The sequence below is a fragment of the Vombatus ursinus genome, unplaced genomic scaffold, assembly GCF_900497805.2.
Source record: "Vombatus ursinus unplaced genomic scaffold, bare-nosed wombat genome assembly UNPS02014768.1, whole genome shotgun sequence".
In the NCBI taxonomy this organism is placed as follows: Eukaryota; Metazoa; Chordata; class Mammalia; order Diprotodontia; family Vombatidae; genus Vombatus; species Vombatus ursinus.
Window position 1 is genome coordinate 32955969 of NW_020954546.1, and position 13804 is coordinate 32969772.

The following is a 13804-nucleotide window of genomic DNA, read 5'->3' on the forward strand; positions in this document are numbered from 1 at the left end:
GGTCGACGCTAAGTGGACGGAGGTGAAATCCCTGTGATTTCTGCCTCTGAATGAAAATGTCTCAAAAGTAGGATGCATTAATTACCCAGAGCTTCTCATTTGACTTGTGGTCATGGTAGAAATCATGAGTTCTTGTAGTGCCTGAAATCTTCACGGAGAAAAGCTAGGCTAAGGGTGAAATAGTACTGAGGTTTCTCCTTTCCTACCTCCTAGGCCTGAAGATCCCTCTGTGGAAAAAGGAGCCAGGGGAACTCCTGGATGAAGAGGCAGAGGAGAGTGACGATGAAGAGGAGGAGGATTCAGAGGAGAAAGATTCAGATGAGGCAGAGAAAACTTCACAGAAGGAGGCAGAGTACTGGGAATCTGGGCAGGAGCTTCAGGACGGCGACGGGAAAGACAAGGGCTCAGTGTCTTACTGCCCGCTCCGCCAAGAGCCCAGCTTGCCTGATGTGTCGGGCCTGAGGCACTCCGAGAGTGGATTCTGGACCTGGCTCAGTCCCCTCACCCTCCTATCCAATCTGGCCTTCCCCATGGACAGGTGCTTAGAACAGGGAGCCTGGTCTCCGAACTATTCTTCCTCTTTCTGGAGATATCTGAGAGGGTTGGGCTATTGGAGAGAAAGGAATGAGGTACTCCTTGGTTTCTTCATAGTGCTGAAAATCCAAAGGATACTACCAGTCTTGGGAAACAGTAGGCTTCTGTGGGGTGGGGTGGAGGATGTGGTGGGTGTCCTCCTCATAGGATCATAAGTTTGAGTCTCTTTATTTCACTATATTCCATATAGGGTAGCTGTATGAAAATAGGGGTGGTGGTGGTGGTAGAAGGAGGAATCTCTCCTTTTAAGTCCCTTAGATTAGCAAGGCCCAGAGGAGCAGGGTTCTGGTATTGGCTTGAACAAGGCAATGCTGAGCCTCCCCTCTCTCCATCCTGAAACCACTAGGAAGAGGATCCTGCCGGGGGAGGTGTGTCTACAGGAGAAGCAGCGGTCTAATGAAGGGCTCTGTTCCCGCTGTGAGATTCTCTTCTGCAGGAAATGTGAGACTCTGCACTGTGACCCTGGATATGTTGAGCACTGTATCCTGGACCACTGGGAGGGTGGTGAGCCTCCTGGGAATTAGATATGGGGTGGAAGGAGTAGAGCCATGTCAGGTGGTGCCTGAGCCCTCATCTGTAAGAGGTAGAATGGTGGAGTGAATAAAGCAACAGACTTGGAGGCAGAGGGGACTCTGGTTCAAATCTTCCCTCACACTAGCTGTTCGGCCCTGGGAAAGTCATATCTGGGCCTCAGTTTTCCCACCTGTAAAATGAGGAAGCTGGATTTGATAGCCGCTAAATCAGCTCTGAATCTGTGGTCCTATTATCTCTCATGTTTAAACTGCCATATCCAGCACTTAAGACACCATCCCTTAGCTCCTAAATGAAACACACTCGATTCCCGGAACTTAGTTATCCTCTTTGATGCAAGGTATCTTTGATATGCCCACACATGAGGCAATGAACCCTTATCCCTGACACTTTGAGCCCACCTATGCTGCTCAGGCCATATGGGATTTGTCAAGCCTGCATCCCTGCATCTTCTATCCTGTTCCTCTCCTTGACATTTTGACCCCCTGGGCTGGGGACACTTAGCATGTTTCAGGTGAAAGATCAGAAGAAATCCTGGCCACAATTTGAAAATCCCTAGCTGCTGCCCCAACCCATAATACTCAGTCTTTCCATAATCACAGCCTCATTGTGTGTGTGTGTGTGTGTGTGTGTGTGTGTGTGTGTGTGTGTTGGATTCCTAGCTACACTTGGGAAAAGGCAAGTAGAGGCCAGGGGGTTGCCTCTTTTCTGAGTTTTCTCCAAGGTTTGATTTTCAAGCTAATCTGATTTGTCCCTTGAAAGTCAAGTTATGAGTCAGTGTCCAGGGAGCTCAGTCCCCTGCCACATCTCACTAAGCCTTGAACCAAAGCCACCTCCGATGGATTCCCACCCCCACCTTAGTAACTAGGCATGTGCTCCAGGTACCTCCTACCCTGCCTTCTGGCAGCAAAATCTATACCAGGGTAAAGATTATTTTCCCTTTTATACACAGTGAGAAAATGAGGCAAAGCAAAGAAAATTCTAGTGGTTGGAATTAAACCCAAGTCTTGTTTCTTGGAACAATGGTCTGTCCAGTAGGTCTCTCTCCCCTCCCTGGGGATTGTCCGCAAAGGGGAAAACTTGTCAATACCAGTAGGCAGACCCAGAGCTTGGGGACAGACATTAGAGGAGGGAGGGTGAATGGAATCAGCAGCTTAATTGCAGGCCCTACACTGGTGGTTGGAGGCAGGGTTAGTGTTGGGTGGAGAATCAGCCTCCTCCACTAAGAATCTCAGCTATTTCTGGGGCCTAGGACTTAAGGAATGCTCTGTGTGTGTGTGTGTGTGTGTGTGTGTGTGTGTGTGTGTGTGTGTGTGTGTGTGTGTGTGGGCGCGCCTTAAAGAATGGTGCTATTATGATTGACAACAGGGGCCAAAGGGAAAGGTGCCCAGCTGACCCTGAATCACAGAGAGATTTTAGTCTTCCACCCTTGAAGTTTGCCCTGCCTTTAGAGGAACTGGAGACCTGACCCTGCCGCGGTTACTTCCCATTGGACCCTTCCAGGGCTGCTTAGGGTGGGGTTGGGGAGCATTATTTTTCTGTATCTCGAATAGTCATCCTTTTCTCTTTTCCTCTCCAACTCTGGCTCCTTTCCTTTCCTCTCTCTTTATTCAGGATATATCCATTACAATAGTGTCCACTGGGGCAGCGTCATGCCGTGTTCCTTCCATTTTCCTTGACTTTCCTTTTGGACACTTTAGCTGGAGAGTGGTCAATCCATGGCCCTCTTCTCACTCCAAGAAAACCCCACAGAGTTCCTCCTACTGAGGAGTTGGGCACCATGATGATTTTCTCCCACACACCCCCTCTCCATGGCAGAGGAATATAATGCTGGGCATGAGGGTCCTGACTGATCATACAAGAGGCTCAGAACAGGACACCCCCAGAGTTTGCGTCCCAGCAGCCCATCCACGGAAGCTCTTCAGCCCACTGGCCTGTTGCTACCACCTTCAGTGAGATCTGGTCAAAACGCCAGTAGCGGTCATCCCGGAAGAAGAGGATGGAGCCTTCAGGCCCAGGCAGTGCCCCTTGGATCCCTGAGGGGACACCGCCCCAGTCCCTTAAGCCTCGGGGGTAGTAGGGTTCAATCTGTAGGCCTCCATCAGCCAGTACATAGTATTGAGGACCCTTGAAAAGCACAATGCGGTGTAAGGGTGGGAAGAAGAAGGCTGCATCTGGGTGACGAGGGAGTCCTCCTGCTCTGCATAGTTGGGGGTAACCTTTCAGTAACCTCGATCCCCGGAACCTCCAACATCGACTTCCTGTGGGAACAGAGAGATAGAACCAAGATGGCAGAACTAGTATGGGCAGTGGAGCAAGGACAAAGAGGATGGGGAGGCAAAACATGGGATAGAAATGGAGGAAGGTCACTTTTAGCAGGTGGGACAGGGATGGGAGAGGAGAATGGCAGCAGAGAAAAGAGCCATTGGGTCTATGTTATGGGGAATTATGAATCCCTACTTCCTCCCTATTCTGGGCTTCCTGAATATTAGAGGGAGCTAAGAACTAATTCTAAAAATTGGAAGGATTAGAGGGAGATCATTCAGTGCTATGAAAATAGGGCTGAATTCTAGTCATAGGACCTGGGATCAGTCAGTAAATAACACTTTTTTTTTTTTTGCTTTTTGGTGAGGCAATCAGGGTGAAGTGACTTGCCCAGGGTCACACAGCTACTAAGTGTCAAGTGTCTGAGGTAGCATTTGAACTTAGGTCCTCCTGACTCCAAGGCTGGGGCTCTATTCACTGTGCCACCTAGCTGCCCCTAAATCACACATTTATTTAGTGTCTACCACTAAATATCCCAGGCAATGTGCTAGGTCCTGGGTTTGCAGAGTCAGAATGAAACACTTCCTGCGTTCAAGGAAGCTTACGCTCCATACACTTAAATAAAATGCACAAAATAGATAGCAGGCCATTTTTATTTTTAGAAAGAAGTGGAACTCATGACTGGGGGATCAGGAAAGACTTCAAGAAGATGGCCCTTAAACTACGCTCTGAAGGATACTGGGAATTCTAAGCTGTGGAGGAAGGAAGAAATGCATTCCAGACATGGAGAACAGAGTGTTGGAGAAATTGCAAGAAGGCTAATGTGAATGGACTACAGATAATTAAATGGGTGGTTAGGTGATGCATCTGATTGAGTGCCCCACCCTAGAGTCAGGAGGACTTGAGTTCAAATCCAGCCTCACATACTTACTAGCAGTGTGACCCTGGGCAAGTCACTTAACTTATTTGCCTCAGTTTTCTCATCTGTAAAATGAGCTGTAGAAGGAAATGGCAAACCACTCCAGTATCTTTGCCAAGAAAACTCCAAATGGGGTCACAAAGAGTTGGATGCAACTAACTGACTAAACAACAATGTAAAATAAGGCTGGAAAGGTAGGTGGGTTGTGAAAGGCTTTGAATGTCAAACAGAAGGGTTTATATTTGATTCTACGGGAATGGGAAGCCATCGAAAATTACTGGACAAGAGAGTAATATGGTCAAATCTTGTCTCCGCCACCATGTTTAACTTTGGGCAAGTCAATGAACTTCTATGGAGAAAAGAAAGTTAATAAAAATTGTATGGGCCTCAGTTTCCCCACCTGTAAAATCAGAGGGCTGGACTAGATGGTCTCGGAGGTTCCTGCCAGCTCCAGATTTATGATTCGTTGATCCCTGTTACCTTGTAGTCCCTCCCAGTTCTAAATCTATAGTAATATAATTAGTTCATGGACGAGGAAGGTGTGTTCTGCAAGTGCCCAGCAGGTGTCAGCACTGGGCAGCCAGAGCCAGGCCAACTGGGAGCCCCGGAAAATGGAAACTCTCAGCCCCAGGACCATTCCCAGTTCTCCAGCTGAAGACAAAGGGATGGCTGAAAAGCGTTCCCCACCTTCTTCTATTCAGTCCCTTTTCTTGCCTCTCTCTTTCTTCCCTGCTTTCTCCATCCGTTCTACCATTTATGTCTCTAGTGCACATCTCTTTTTTGCCCACTCTTGAAAGAAACTGCTATTTTTCAGGTTGGGGTGAGGTCGAAGGGCAGAGGAGAGGCACTGCAGCATAGTGGAAAGAGTCCTCAACTTAGATTTCCGAACTTGGCATTCCACGACCCAAGTTTGGATCCTGTTTCTTCCAATTACTGCCTATGTGACCTTGGACAAATCACTTCATCTCTGTGGGCCTCAGTTTCCTCATGTGTAAAAGGCGATTGGACTAGATGACCCTTTAGGTCATCTTCAGCTCTATGATCCTACTATAAACTTTCCCTTGAGGTCACAGGTTCAAGCTCAAGGGGGTAGGGAGGAGAGAGCTCATATTCAAAAGAAAAAAGGGTCTTTTCTAGCCCTATTAGCTTGCACTGAGTAGTGCAGGGAGTGGGGGGGATTCGATTCAGGTCTGGGGGCTTACTGAGCCAACATAGCCCCATTCTGCCTTGAGCCCGAAGGATGGAGAGTTCTTGCCTCTACTTCTGCCCTATACACACACACATACACACACACACACACATACACACACACATACATACATACACATACACACATGCAGACACGCACATACACACACACATACACACATACACATCAAAGCTCTAAAGCGAGAAGGGGTCTCAGAGGTCATTTAGTCCAATTCTTCACATTACAGAAGCTGATGATGTGACTTGCCCAAGGTCATGCAGACAGTGAGCATCAGAGAAAGTTCCTACATCAGTACCAAGTCTCTAACTCTACAATTCTTCTCTTCTTGCCGCTCCGCGTCTCTATGGAGCTCAGACCCATTTGGAAGCCTTGAGTAGGCAGGAGATGGGGGTTCCTGGCCCCTTATCCCTCTTCCCCCACCCCTTCCCCCGCTCCAGTCTGTACCTTTGAAGAAGTAGAAGTCTCCATCATCCTGGGACACAACAGCTGCCTCAATGTGGGGGGGCAGACTGGCCCATTTCTCCTGCAGCAGTTGGGGTTCCGAAGCATTGCCATCAGCCCCTACCTCCCAGAAACTGTTTCCTTTAAAGATGTAGACTCGATGGTCCTTGTCTGCTCCACGCCCCCCCCAGAAAAAAAGATGGAGGAAAGGTTACTTAGGCCCTTCTCTCCTTTGCCCTCCCCACCCCGAGTCCTTAAAGGTGCTGTGGTGGGGACCCATTACTGCTTCCATTGCTACCTTACAGAGAGGCCAAGGGGAGACAAAGTCCCACGGGGTGGCCACATAACATGAGCAACATTGGCTTGTGCTTCTGAATCATTCAAGCAAGTAGGGCCAAATTACCAAACCCAGATTACCTTCCCGAGACCCAAGTCCTGAGAGCCTCTAGGCATTTGGTAGGAGGGTTGGGTAGGACAAACTTGAGGCTTGGGTGTTGAGGGTCAGAGTAAAAAAATGGTGTGGGAAGGATGAAGGGGTCATAGAATTAGAACTGGAAGGGACCTCAAAGCTCAGCTGGTCCAATCCTCCCTTTTACAGATGAGGAAACCGAGGCTCAGAGAGGTTAAGACACTTGTCTGAGGTCACACGAACAGAGCTGGAATTTGAACTCAGGTCTCCTGATTATTAAATCTAGTGCCCTTTCTCCTATACTAGGATGGAAGTGGGCAAGGATCCTTGGGATGCCTGAGGATATGAGGGCAGAGCAGAGTGTCGTCTTACCTGCTGTGATGGTGTCAAAAAAAGTGTGGCAGTAATAGGGTCCTCGAGCTCCAGATGTCCTGTCCCAGGGCCTGTGGGGGTCCCAGTCCTCAAAATGGGTGAAGAGCTTCCCGGGGAGTTGCTCAGCCACTGAGCCCCCCAGGGGCTGTCCTACAGTGGCAGAGAGAAGAAAGGCTAATGCTGGAGCTCTGGTTAGGCCAGGCTGGATTCACTGTCTAATGTGAGCGGTGAGAGGAAGGAGGACAGGACAAGGCTGTTATTGTTTCTGGATTTGATGGGGTCTATCACAGCAGTGGTGGAGAGGATACTGGACAAAGTCAAGAAAACAGTTCGAATTCTGACTTTTCCATCTGTGTGACTCTGGACAAGTCACTTAATCTCAGCAAACCTCAATCTTCCCTGTAAAATGAGGGGGTCAGATGAGATGACCTCTCAGGCTCCTTCTAGCCTTACATCTGTGATTTAAATGGAAACGACAGTGGAAAACCCAGGAATCCTGTTTCCCTGTCCTTTGGGGAGATCCCATATGACAGGATCACAGGTTACAGATTTAGAGGTGGGACGGACCTTAGAGATCCCACCCCCTTACTTTACAGAGGAAGTGAGGTGACTGACTTGTCCAAGGTAACACAGGTAGGAAGAAGCAGAACCAGGATTTGAACCCAGGTTTCCTGACTCCAAATCCAGTTCTCTGTTGAGGGTGGGATGTGCCAGGGTCAGGGAAGAGCAGGGAGGTCTTTTCAGAGATCAGAGGTAGAATCGAGGAGAGTTGGAACAGGACTCCCCCATCTCCCATGGCAGGCTGCTAGGAAGCACTAGATTGAGAAGGGTACTAGACAAGTGAGAGCACAAGAGGCAATGGGGCCACCAGAAGGAGAAGCATTAACTTGAACCCTGAAATCTGCTCAGTAGCTTTGTATTTTAGGAATAGGCCTGGACAGCTTTGGGGAAAGCAACTGACTCTCTATGCCCCACACCAGTAAGCTATGGAAGTCCTAACAACCTAAAGGGGGAGATTAGAAATTGTTGAGGATGACTGAGGGTCAGGGAGTCTATGGGGAAGAAGTTTGGGGTTGAATAGTTGGGATCTCTGGGGATCAGGAAGTTTAATATTATGGCAAGAGTAGATTTGGGGGCCTGGAGGTCATGTTGTGGGAGATGCTAAGGGTCAGGGATGAGAGGCACTGGAGGTAAAGTGTTAGAATGCTGAGTGACAGCAGGGGAAAAGGGCTTGGATCCAGGGTTTTGTTGGGGTGATGCATGAGGAGGGGGCCGGAAGCCAAGGACTTAAGGAGATGAGTGCCATGGGATGGAAAGAATTGGGGACCAGAGATGTATAGTGCTGATTATCTTAAGGTGGAAAGGACTGGGAGTCTGAGATTGGAATGTTGAGTGTCATGGGGTTGAAAAGGATGGGGAGGTGAGATTGGAATAGGGAGCCAGGGGACTGGGTGTCATGGAGCGGACACATTGGTACCCAGAAGTTGGGAACCAATGGTTGGGGTTGGAGGTAGGAGCAAGGAGGATGGGAGGGGCTTAGCTGAGGGATGCTCACCATACAGGTTTTGGATGGCCAGGACATCATCCCAGTTCAGCACAGAGTCCCGTCCCAGCCTCTTGTAATAGGGCGCCATGAGAGCCCGAGGAGCAGGGGAGTGGCCCAACCCCAGTGTGTGGCCAATCTCGTGGGCCAGCACTACGAATAGGTTCCGACCCCTTCGACTTTTGAAGGACCAACGCTCATCCTGATCGAAGTGTGCCTCCCCACGACGAGGGAGGAAGGCATGAGCCAGGGCGCCTCCTGCAGACACCCAAAGGCAGCAGATCAGTAACAAGTCCTTGTAGGAGGCGGGTAGGGGTGAGCATAGGTGTTAGATTTACTGGGCAAGAGGACAATGCCCTCATTTGACAGTTGAGGAAACTGAGTGACTTCGCCCAAGGTCACACCAGAACTTAGTGGAAGAGGGAGAAGTTAATATAGGTTTTCTGGCTCAAAATCTGACTCTTTCACATCAAAATCTTGACTTCTGAAATCATCTAATCCTCCTTCATTACAAAGTGGGAAACTGAGACCTGGACAGATGAAGCAGCTTAACCAGCTTCACGTGGGTAATATGTGGGCAGAGTCAGGACTCAGTAGCCATGTCCTCCATGCTACTCGGTGGAAGGGAGTGGGGGGTCGGAGATTTGGAGTGATGGAAGATGTGGGGTGAAAGGAAATTCAGGATTTTTTGTTACTTCCATTCTACCATACCGGGAAAGGAGAACTAACAGAACCACTGAGGAAAGCAGGAAGGGATATGTTTGTAGCAAGCAGCACTTTCTTCTCTAGGGGAATGGAGGGAAAGCAAAGATGTGGATCACAGAAAAATGATTTCTATTTTGCTTTTCCACCTCCAGATACAAAGACTTTTATTTCTGATCCTATTTTGGCTCTGGATCATAGATTTTAATGAACTGATAGTCAGGGGAGATGGCCCTAGGAGAGGAATGGGAGGTGCTAGCCTGGGATTAAAATTTTCCAGTTTATTAAGTATAATTCCCAAAGCGAGAAGTCACGTAGTGGGTTGAAAACTGACCTGGTTCATTGTGCCTCTTACATGTACTGGCTGTGACCCCGGGAAAGTCACTGAACCTCTAAGATACTTTCTGAGACTAAATTGCATTGGTTAGCGGGAGTTCCCTCCTCTGGGAATTCTGGGTAGCAATGAAGTCACAGGACCAGAGACCCATCCCCTCAATCTGTAAGGTGGGTAGAGTCCTCAGGGGAACAGATTACTGTGAACTGCTTGAGAGTGCTTAATACCTCACCCTCAATAAGACAACACTTCACAAGCTTTCAAAGCCTCCATAACCACATGGAGGTAGCTAGGAAGGATGTTATAATCCCCATTTTGTTGTTGTTCATTCATTTTAGTTGTGGCCAACTCTTCGGGACCCCATTTGGTGTTTTCATGGCAAAGATACTAGAGTGGTTTGCTATTTCTTTCTCCAGGTTTCACAGATGAGGAAACTGAGGCAAACTGGGTTAAATGAGTTATCCAGGGTCACACAGCTAGTAAGTGTCTGAGGCCAGATTTGAACTCAGGTTTTGCTGACTTCAGGCCTGGCATTCTATCCACTGCACCACCTAAGAGCTCCCAATTCCCATTTTAGAGATTAGCAAACTGCAGGGGTTTGCTGACAAGGTCCAGTGACTTGTCCAACATCATACAGATAATAACACAAACCAGTAGAAGTGTTGTGAAAAGGGCAACAAAATGAGAGTCAGGGAACCTAGGTTTGAATCCTGGCTCTGCAATTTATAATTTCTGATCTTGGCTACGTCACTTAGAGCCTTTCTAAGGGCAACGAGGTGGTTCAGGACTCAGGAAGATCTGACGCTTCGAAGTTGTGTGACCTTAGGCAAGTCACATAACCTCTCTTTGCCTCAGTTTCCTCAACTGTAAAATGGGAATGATAATAATAGCACCTGCCTCTCAGGGTTGTTGTGAGGATCAAATGAGGCAACATTTGTAAAGTGCTTAGTAAAGGGCTTGGTACATAGTAGGCACTTAAATAATGTCCTTCTCCCTCCCTCCTTTCCTTCATTCCTCCCTCCTTCTCTTCATTCCTCCCTCCTTCCCTTACTTCTTTCCTTCCTTCCTTCCATCCTTCCTTTCTTCCTTCCATTCTTCTTTCCTTCCTTCCTTCCTTCCTCTCTCCCTCCTTTCTTTCCATCTCCATGAATCCTATCACATCCATCCTCTTCTCTCCACTCCCATGGCCACCACTCAGCTTGAAGCCATCATCCCCTCTCACAGGCTTCAGTTGGATCTTTGCAGCCCTTTAAGCTCTGACTGGAGCCACCCAATGTTCAGGCTTACTATGCAATTACTCCCTTTCGTGTCCTCTAGATTCCAGCCAAAGTGGCTGATTTTTACTGTTCCCTGGCTGCCCTCCCTCGTCTTTGCGCCTCCCACTCCACCTTGCCTCCTATGCACTCCTTTCTCACCTCTACCTCTTAGAATCCCTAGCTTTGTTCAGTTCTCATTGATTAATAAGCATATATTAAGCACCCACTGTGTGCCAGGCATGTGCTAGGTGCTGGAGATTCAAAGACAAAAAATGAGAGTCTCTGCCCTCATGGAGGTTACATTCATTTCAGGGAGAAAGCAGGCACACATATAAATGTACATGAAATTCACAACTGGGGGGTGGGGGAGAGTATGCTCTAGACTTTTCCCAATCTTGACTTGAGTCACAATCCCATGGTCAAAAGTGAGGATGGGCAGATCTGATGGGAAAGACAGGAATCACACGAGGCGATGCAGGAGGTCAAGAAGCATGTATGGGGATGAAACCTGTTTACATTCTCACCCCAAAGGGACAGAGCAGAGAAAGGCCTAGTGGTTTAGTGGAAGGAGGGTTTACTTGGAATTAGGAAGACTGAGGTCTGAACCTTACCTCTAAGGCTTACTAACTGGGCAGATCAATGAATGCCCCTGAACCTCCAAAAACGGGTCTAATCCTATCCACAGTACTTGCAGGATTGAGGCTCAAATGAAATAATGCACGTCCAGCGGTTTGGAGACTTTAAGGCATAATATAAACAGCCCGTTATCATAATTTAGGGGGAGAGAGTGGAGTGGGGGGGGGGAATGAAGCCCAGACTGGCCTTCCTTCCCTTGTAGGGGAAGGGAGGTAGGACCACCATCTCCAAGTCTCTGACAGGTGATTTTGAGAAGAAAGGGATTCTGCAGCTCTCCATCTCCACAGAGGATGGAACAGTAGGGAAAAAGCTAGATGGTACCAGGAAAGACTCCAGCATGATGACAGGAAGAACGAGCCCTGAGTGTGGGGTCAGACTGAAACGACTAAACAGCAACAGCAATGTTGTGGGGCAGAGAATCTTCATCCTGGAGGGGTGGCCAGATTCCTCATTGAGAATGTGGGGAGGGGACCGCTAGGAGTCTACTCTGTTGGCTTTTTTCTAAGCTAAAAGGAAATGGCCCAACGTTTTGAGATCAGCTTTGTGGATTTCATTCACTCTTGGAAGAGGGGCAAGGGACAGTCGCACCTAATGGTAGAAGGTACAAAGTGTTGTAAGGCTCCCCAGGCTGGAGACTTATGCCCAAATGTGTGTGTATGTTTGTATGGGTGTGTGAGCATTTATATATACATCTACGTGTACATATGTGTGTGTATATGTACACATGTACATGCATTTGGACTTTTCATTGGTGCAGCCATGCCTTCCCACCCCCCTTGCTGCTCCTGGCCAGAGACCCCTCACCCACCTTTCCTCTAGGGCTAAGGGACAGGGGCAGGGGATTTCCCAGGGGAAGGAGTTTAAGAGAGAGGCTTACAGGGAGGAGGAAGGAGTCAGCACCTGGCCCATCAAAAGCGTTGCTGAGCCCATCATTGTGATCACCCTGGAAGAAGGTGAGGCGTATGTCGGCAGGAACTGACTCGGGGGCTTCCCAGAACTCCAGAGAGGACACGTTGCTCCACACCTGGAAGGCCGCCTGTACGGCCCGACGCATCGCTGACTCTGGCAGGTACTGGGGCCAGTTCACCAGGCGGTAGGAAAGATGGCGCTTGTACCATTTGCCTCCTCCTGGAGAAAGAGTCAGAGAATTGGACATTAGCCTGATTATGCATGGAATTCTCTGGCATGCACGGCCCTGTCCTAGGGTTTGGGGAGAGGAGTCTTGATAGGGTGGAAGGAACTGATGTGGGTGAGGCAAGAGACCCCAGCTCTGCCACCTACTCCTTCCCTGATCTGGGGCAACTCACGGCCTCTCTTGTAGGGACAGCTAGTGGATGGAGTGCTAGGCTCAGGGAGACCTGAGTTCAAGTCCTGCTTCAAATACTTACTAGCTGTCACTTAAACTGAGCAAGTCACTTAAACTCTGCCCACCTCAGTTTCCTCTTCTGAAAAATGGAGATAACAATAGCGTCTACCTCCCAAGGGTGCTGTGAAGATTAAATGAGATAATATTTATAAAGCACTTAGCCCAGTGCTGGGTATTCAGTAGGTGCTTAATTAATGCTTGCTTGTTCTTTCTTTTCTGGGCCACAGATTCCAAATTCCAGATTTTCAAAATCTGGTTTGGAATGCTGAATCACAAGAAAAATCAGTATTTGCCCCAGAGAACAGCAGTTGAAGTGTTCCTCTCTCCTCTTGACAGAGAAGTGAGAAGCTACAGGGCAAGAATGTTGCATACTTGGCCAAGCTGGTCACTACATTTTGATGAACTGTTTTTCTAACCGAGCTTTCAGTTTAAGGGCTAGGGAATGATTAAGATTTAAAATCAAAGAGCGGCAATAAAACCTATCATTTTTAAAAATGATGATCTAAGGGGAAGCTAGCATGGATAGAGTGGATAGAGCACTGGCCCTGAAATCAGGAGGACCTGAGTTCAAATCCGGCCTCAGACCAAACACTTGACACTTACTAGCTGTGTGACCCTGGGCAACTCACTTAACCCCAATTGCCTAAAAAATAAAAAAGTTAAAAAAAAATGATGATCTATTCTATAACACACAGGAGATGGGGCCCCTTCTCTAGTATGATGCTAGGACAGGCCCAGGTATGTAGGTTAACTCCAAGGTGTTGAGGGCTAACTACCCAACCCCATCTTCTCCCCTCTCCTATTCCTACCTGGGACTGACCAAGTGGGGCTGGGGGTGGTTTTCATTCTTTATCTATGTTTCTTTCCAGCTGAGATCCCCGCTCCAGTCCATTCTTTCAAAACGCTAGGTAGGTGGCAAGTGTGGGGGTGGGGGGAGGGTAGAGGAGTAGAAAATGCACAGCTGCAGATCCCCAGCTGTTTCCTCTGTCTCCTCTGCTGCCACCACCCCTCTCCTCCCATTTACAGGATCCCTGGCCTGTGGCTGCCCTGGGAACCACAAGAAAAGCTCATTGTCAATTTTTCAGCCCCCTCAAACACCCTACCCTCTTTGCCTCTGTGGGATTCATCTGGGAAGCCTGGGATCCCTGAGGAGAGACAGAGAGAGAGAGAGAGAGAGAGAGAGAGAGAGAGAGAGAGAGAGAGAGAGAGAGAGAGAAAGAGAGAGA

At 48.5% G+C, this 13804-nt stretch overlaps 1 protein-coding gene across 1 annotated transcript in view; it reads right to left on the reverse strand.

Moving 5' to 3' along the window:
• The window catches only part of LOC114043379 (GAS2-like protein 2), a 53554-nt gene that overhangs the window by 20197 nt on the left and 19553 nt on the right, over positions 1-13804 (reverse strand). Inside the window, exons 4-7 of the mRNA XM_027862481.1 lie at positions 12113-12340; positions 8297-8542; positions 6742-6891; positions 5964-6131 (exon numbers count right to left, since the gene is read on the reverse strand). Of these exons, the coding sequence (XP_027718282.1) occupies positions 5964-6131; positions 6742-6891; positions 8297-8542; positions 12113-12340 (792 nt within the window). The remainder of the gene's footprint in view (positions 1-5963; positions 6132-6741; positions 6892-8296; positions 8543-12112; positions 12341-13804) is intronic.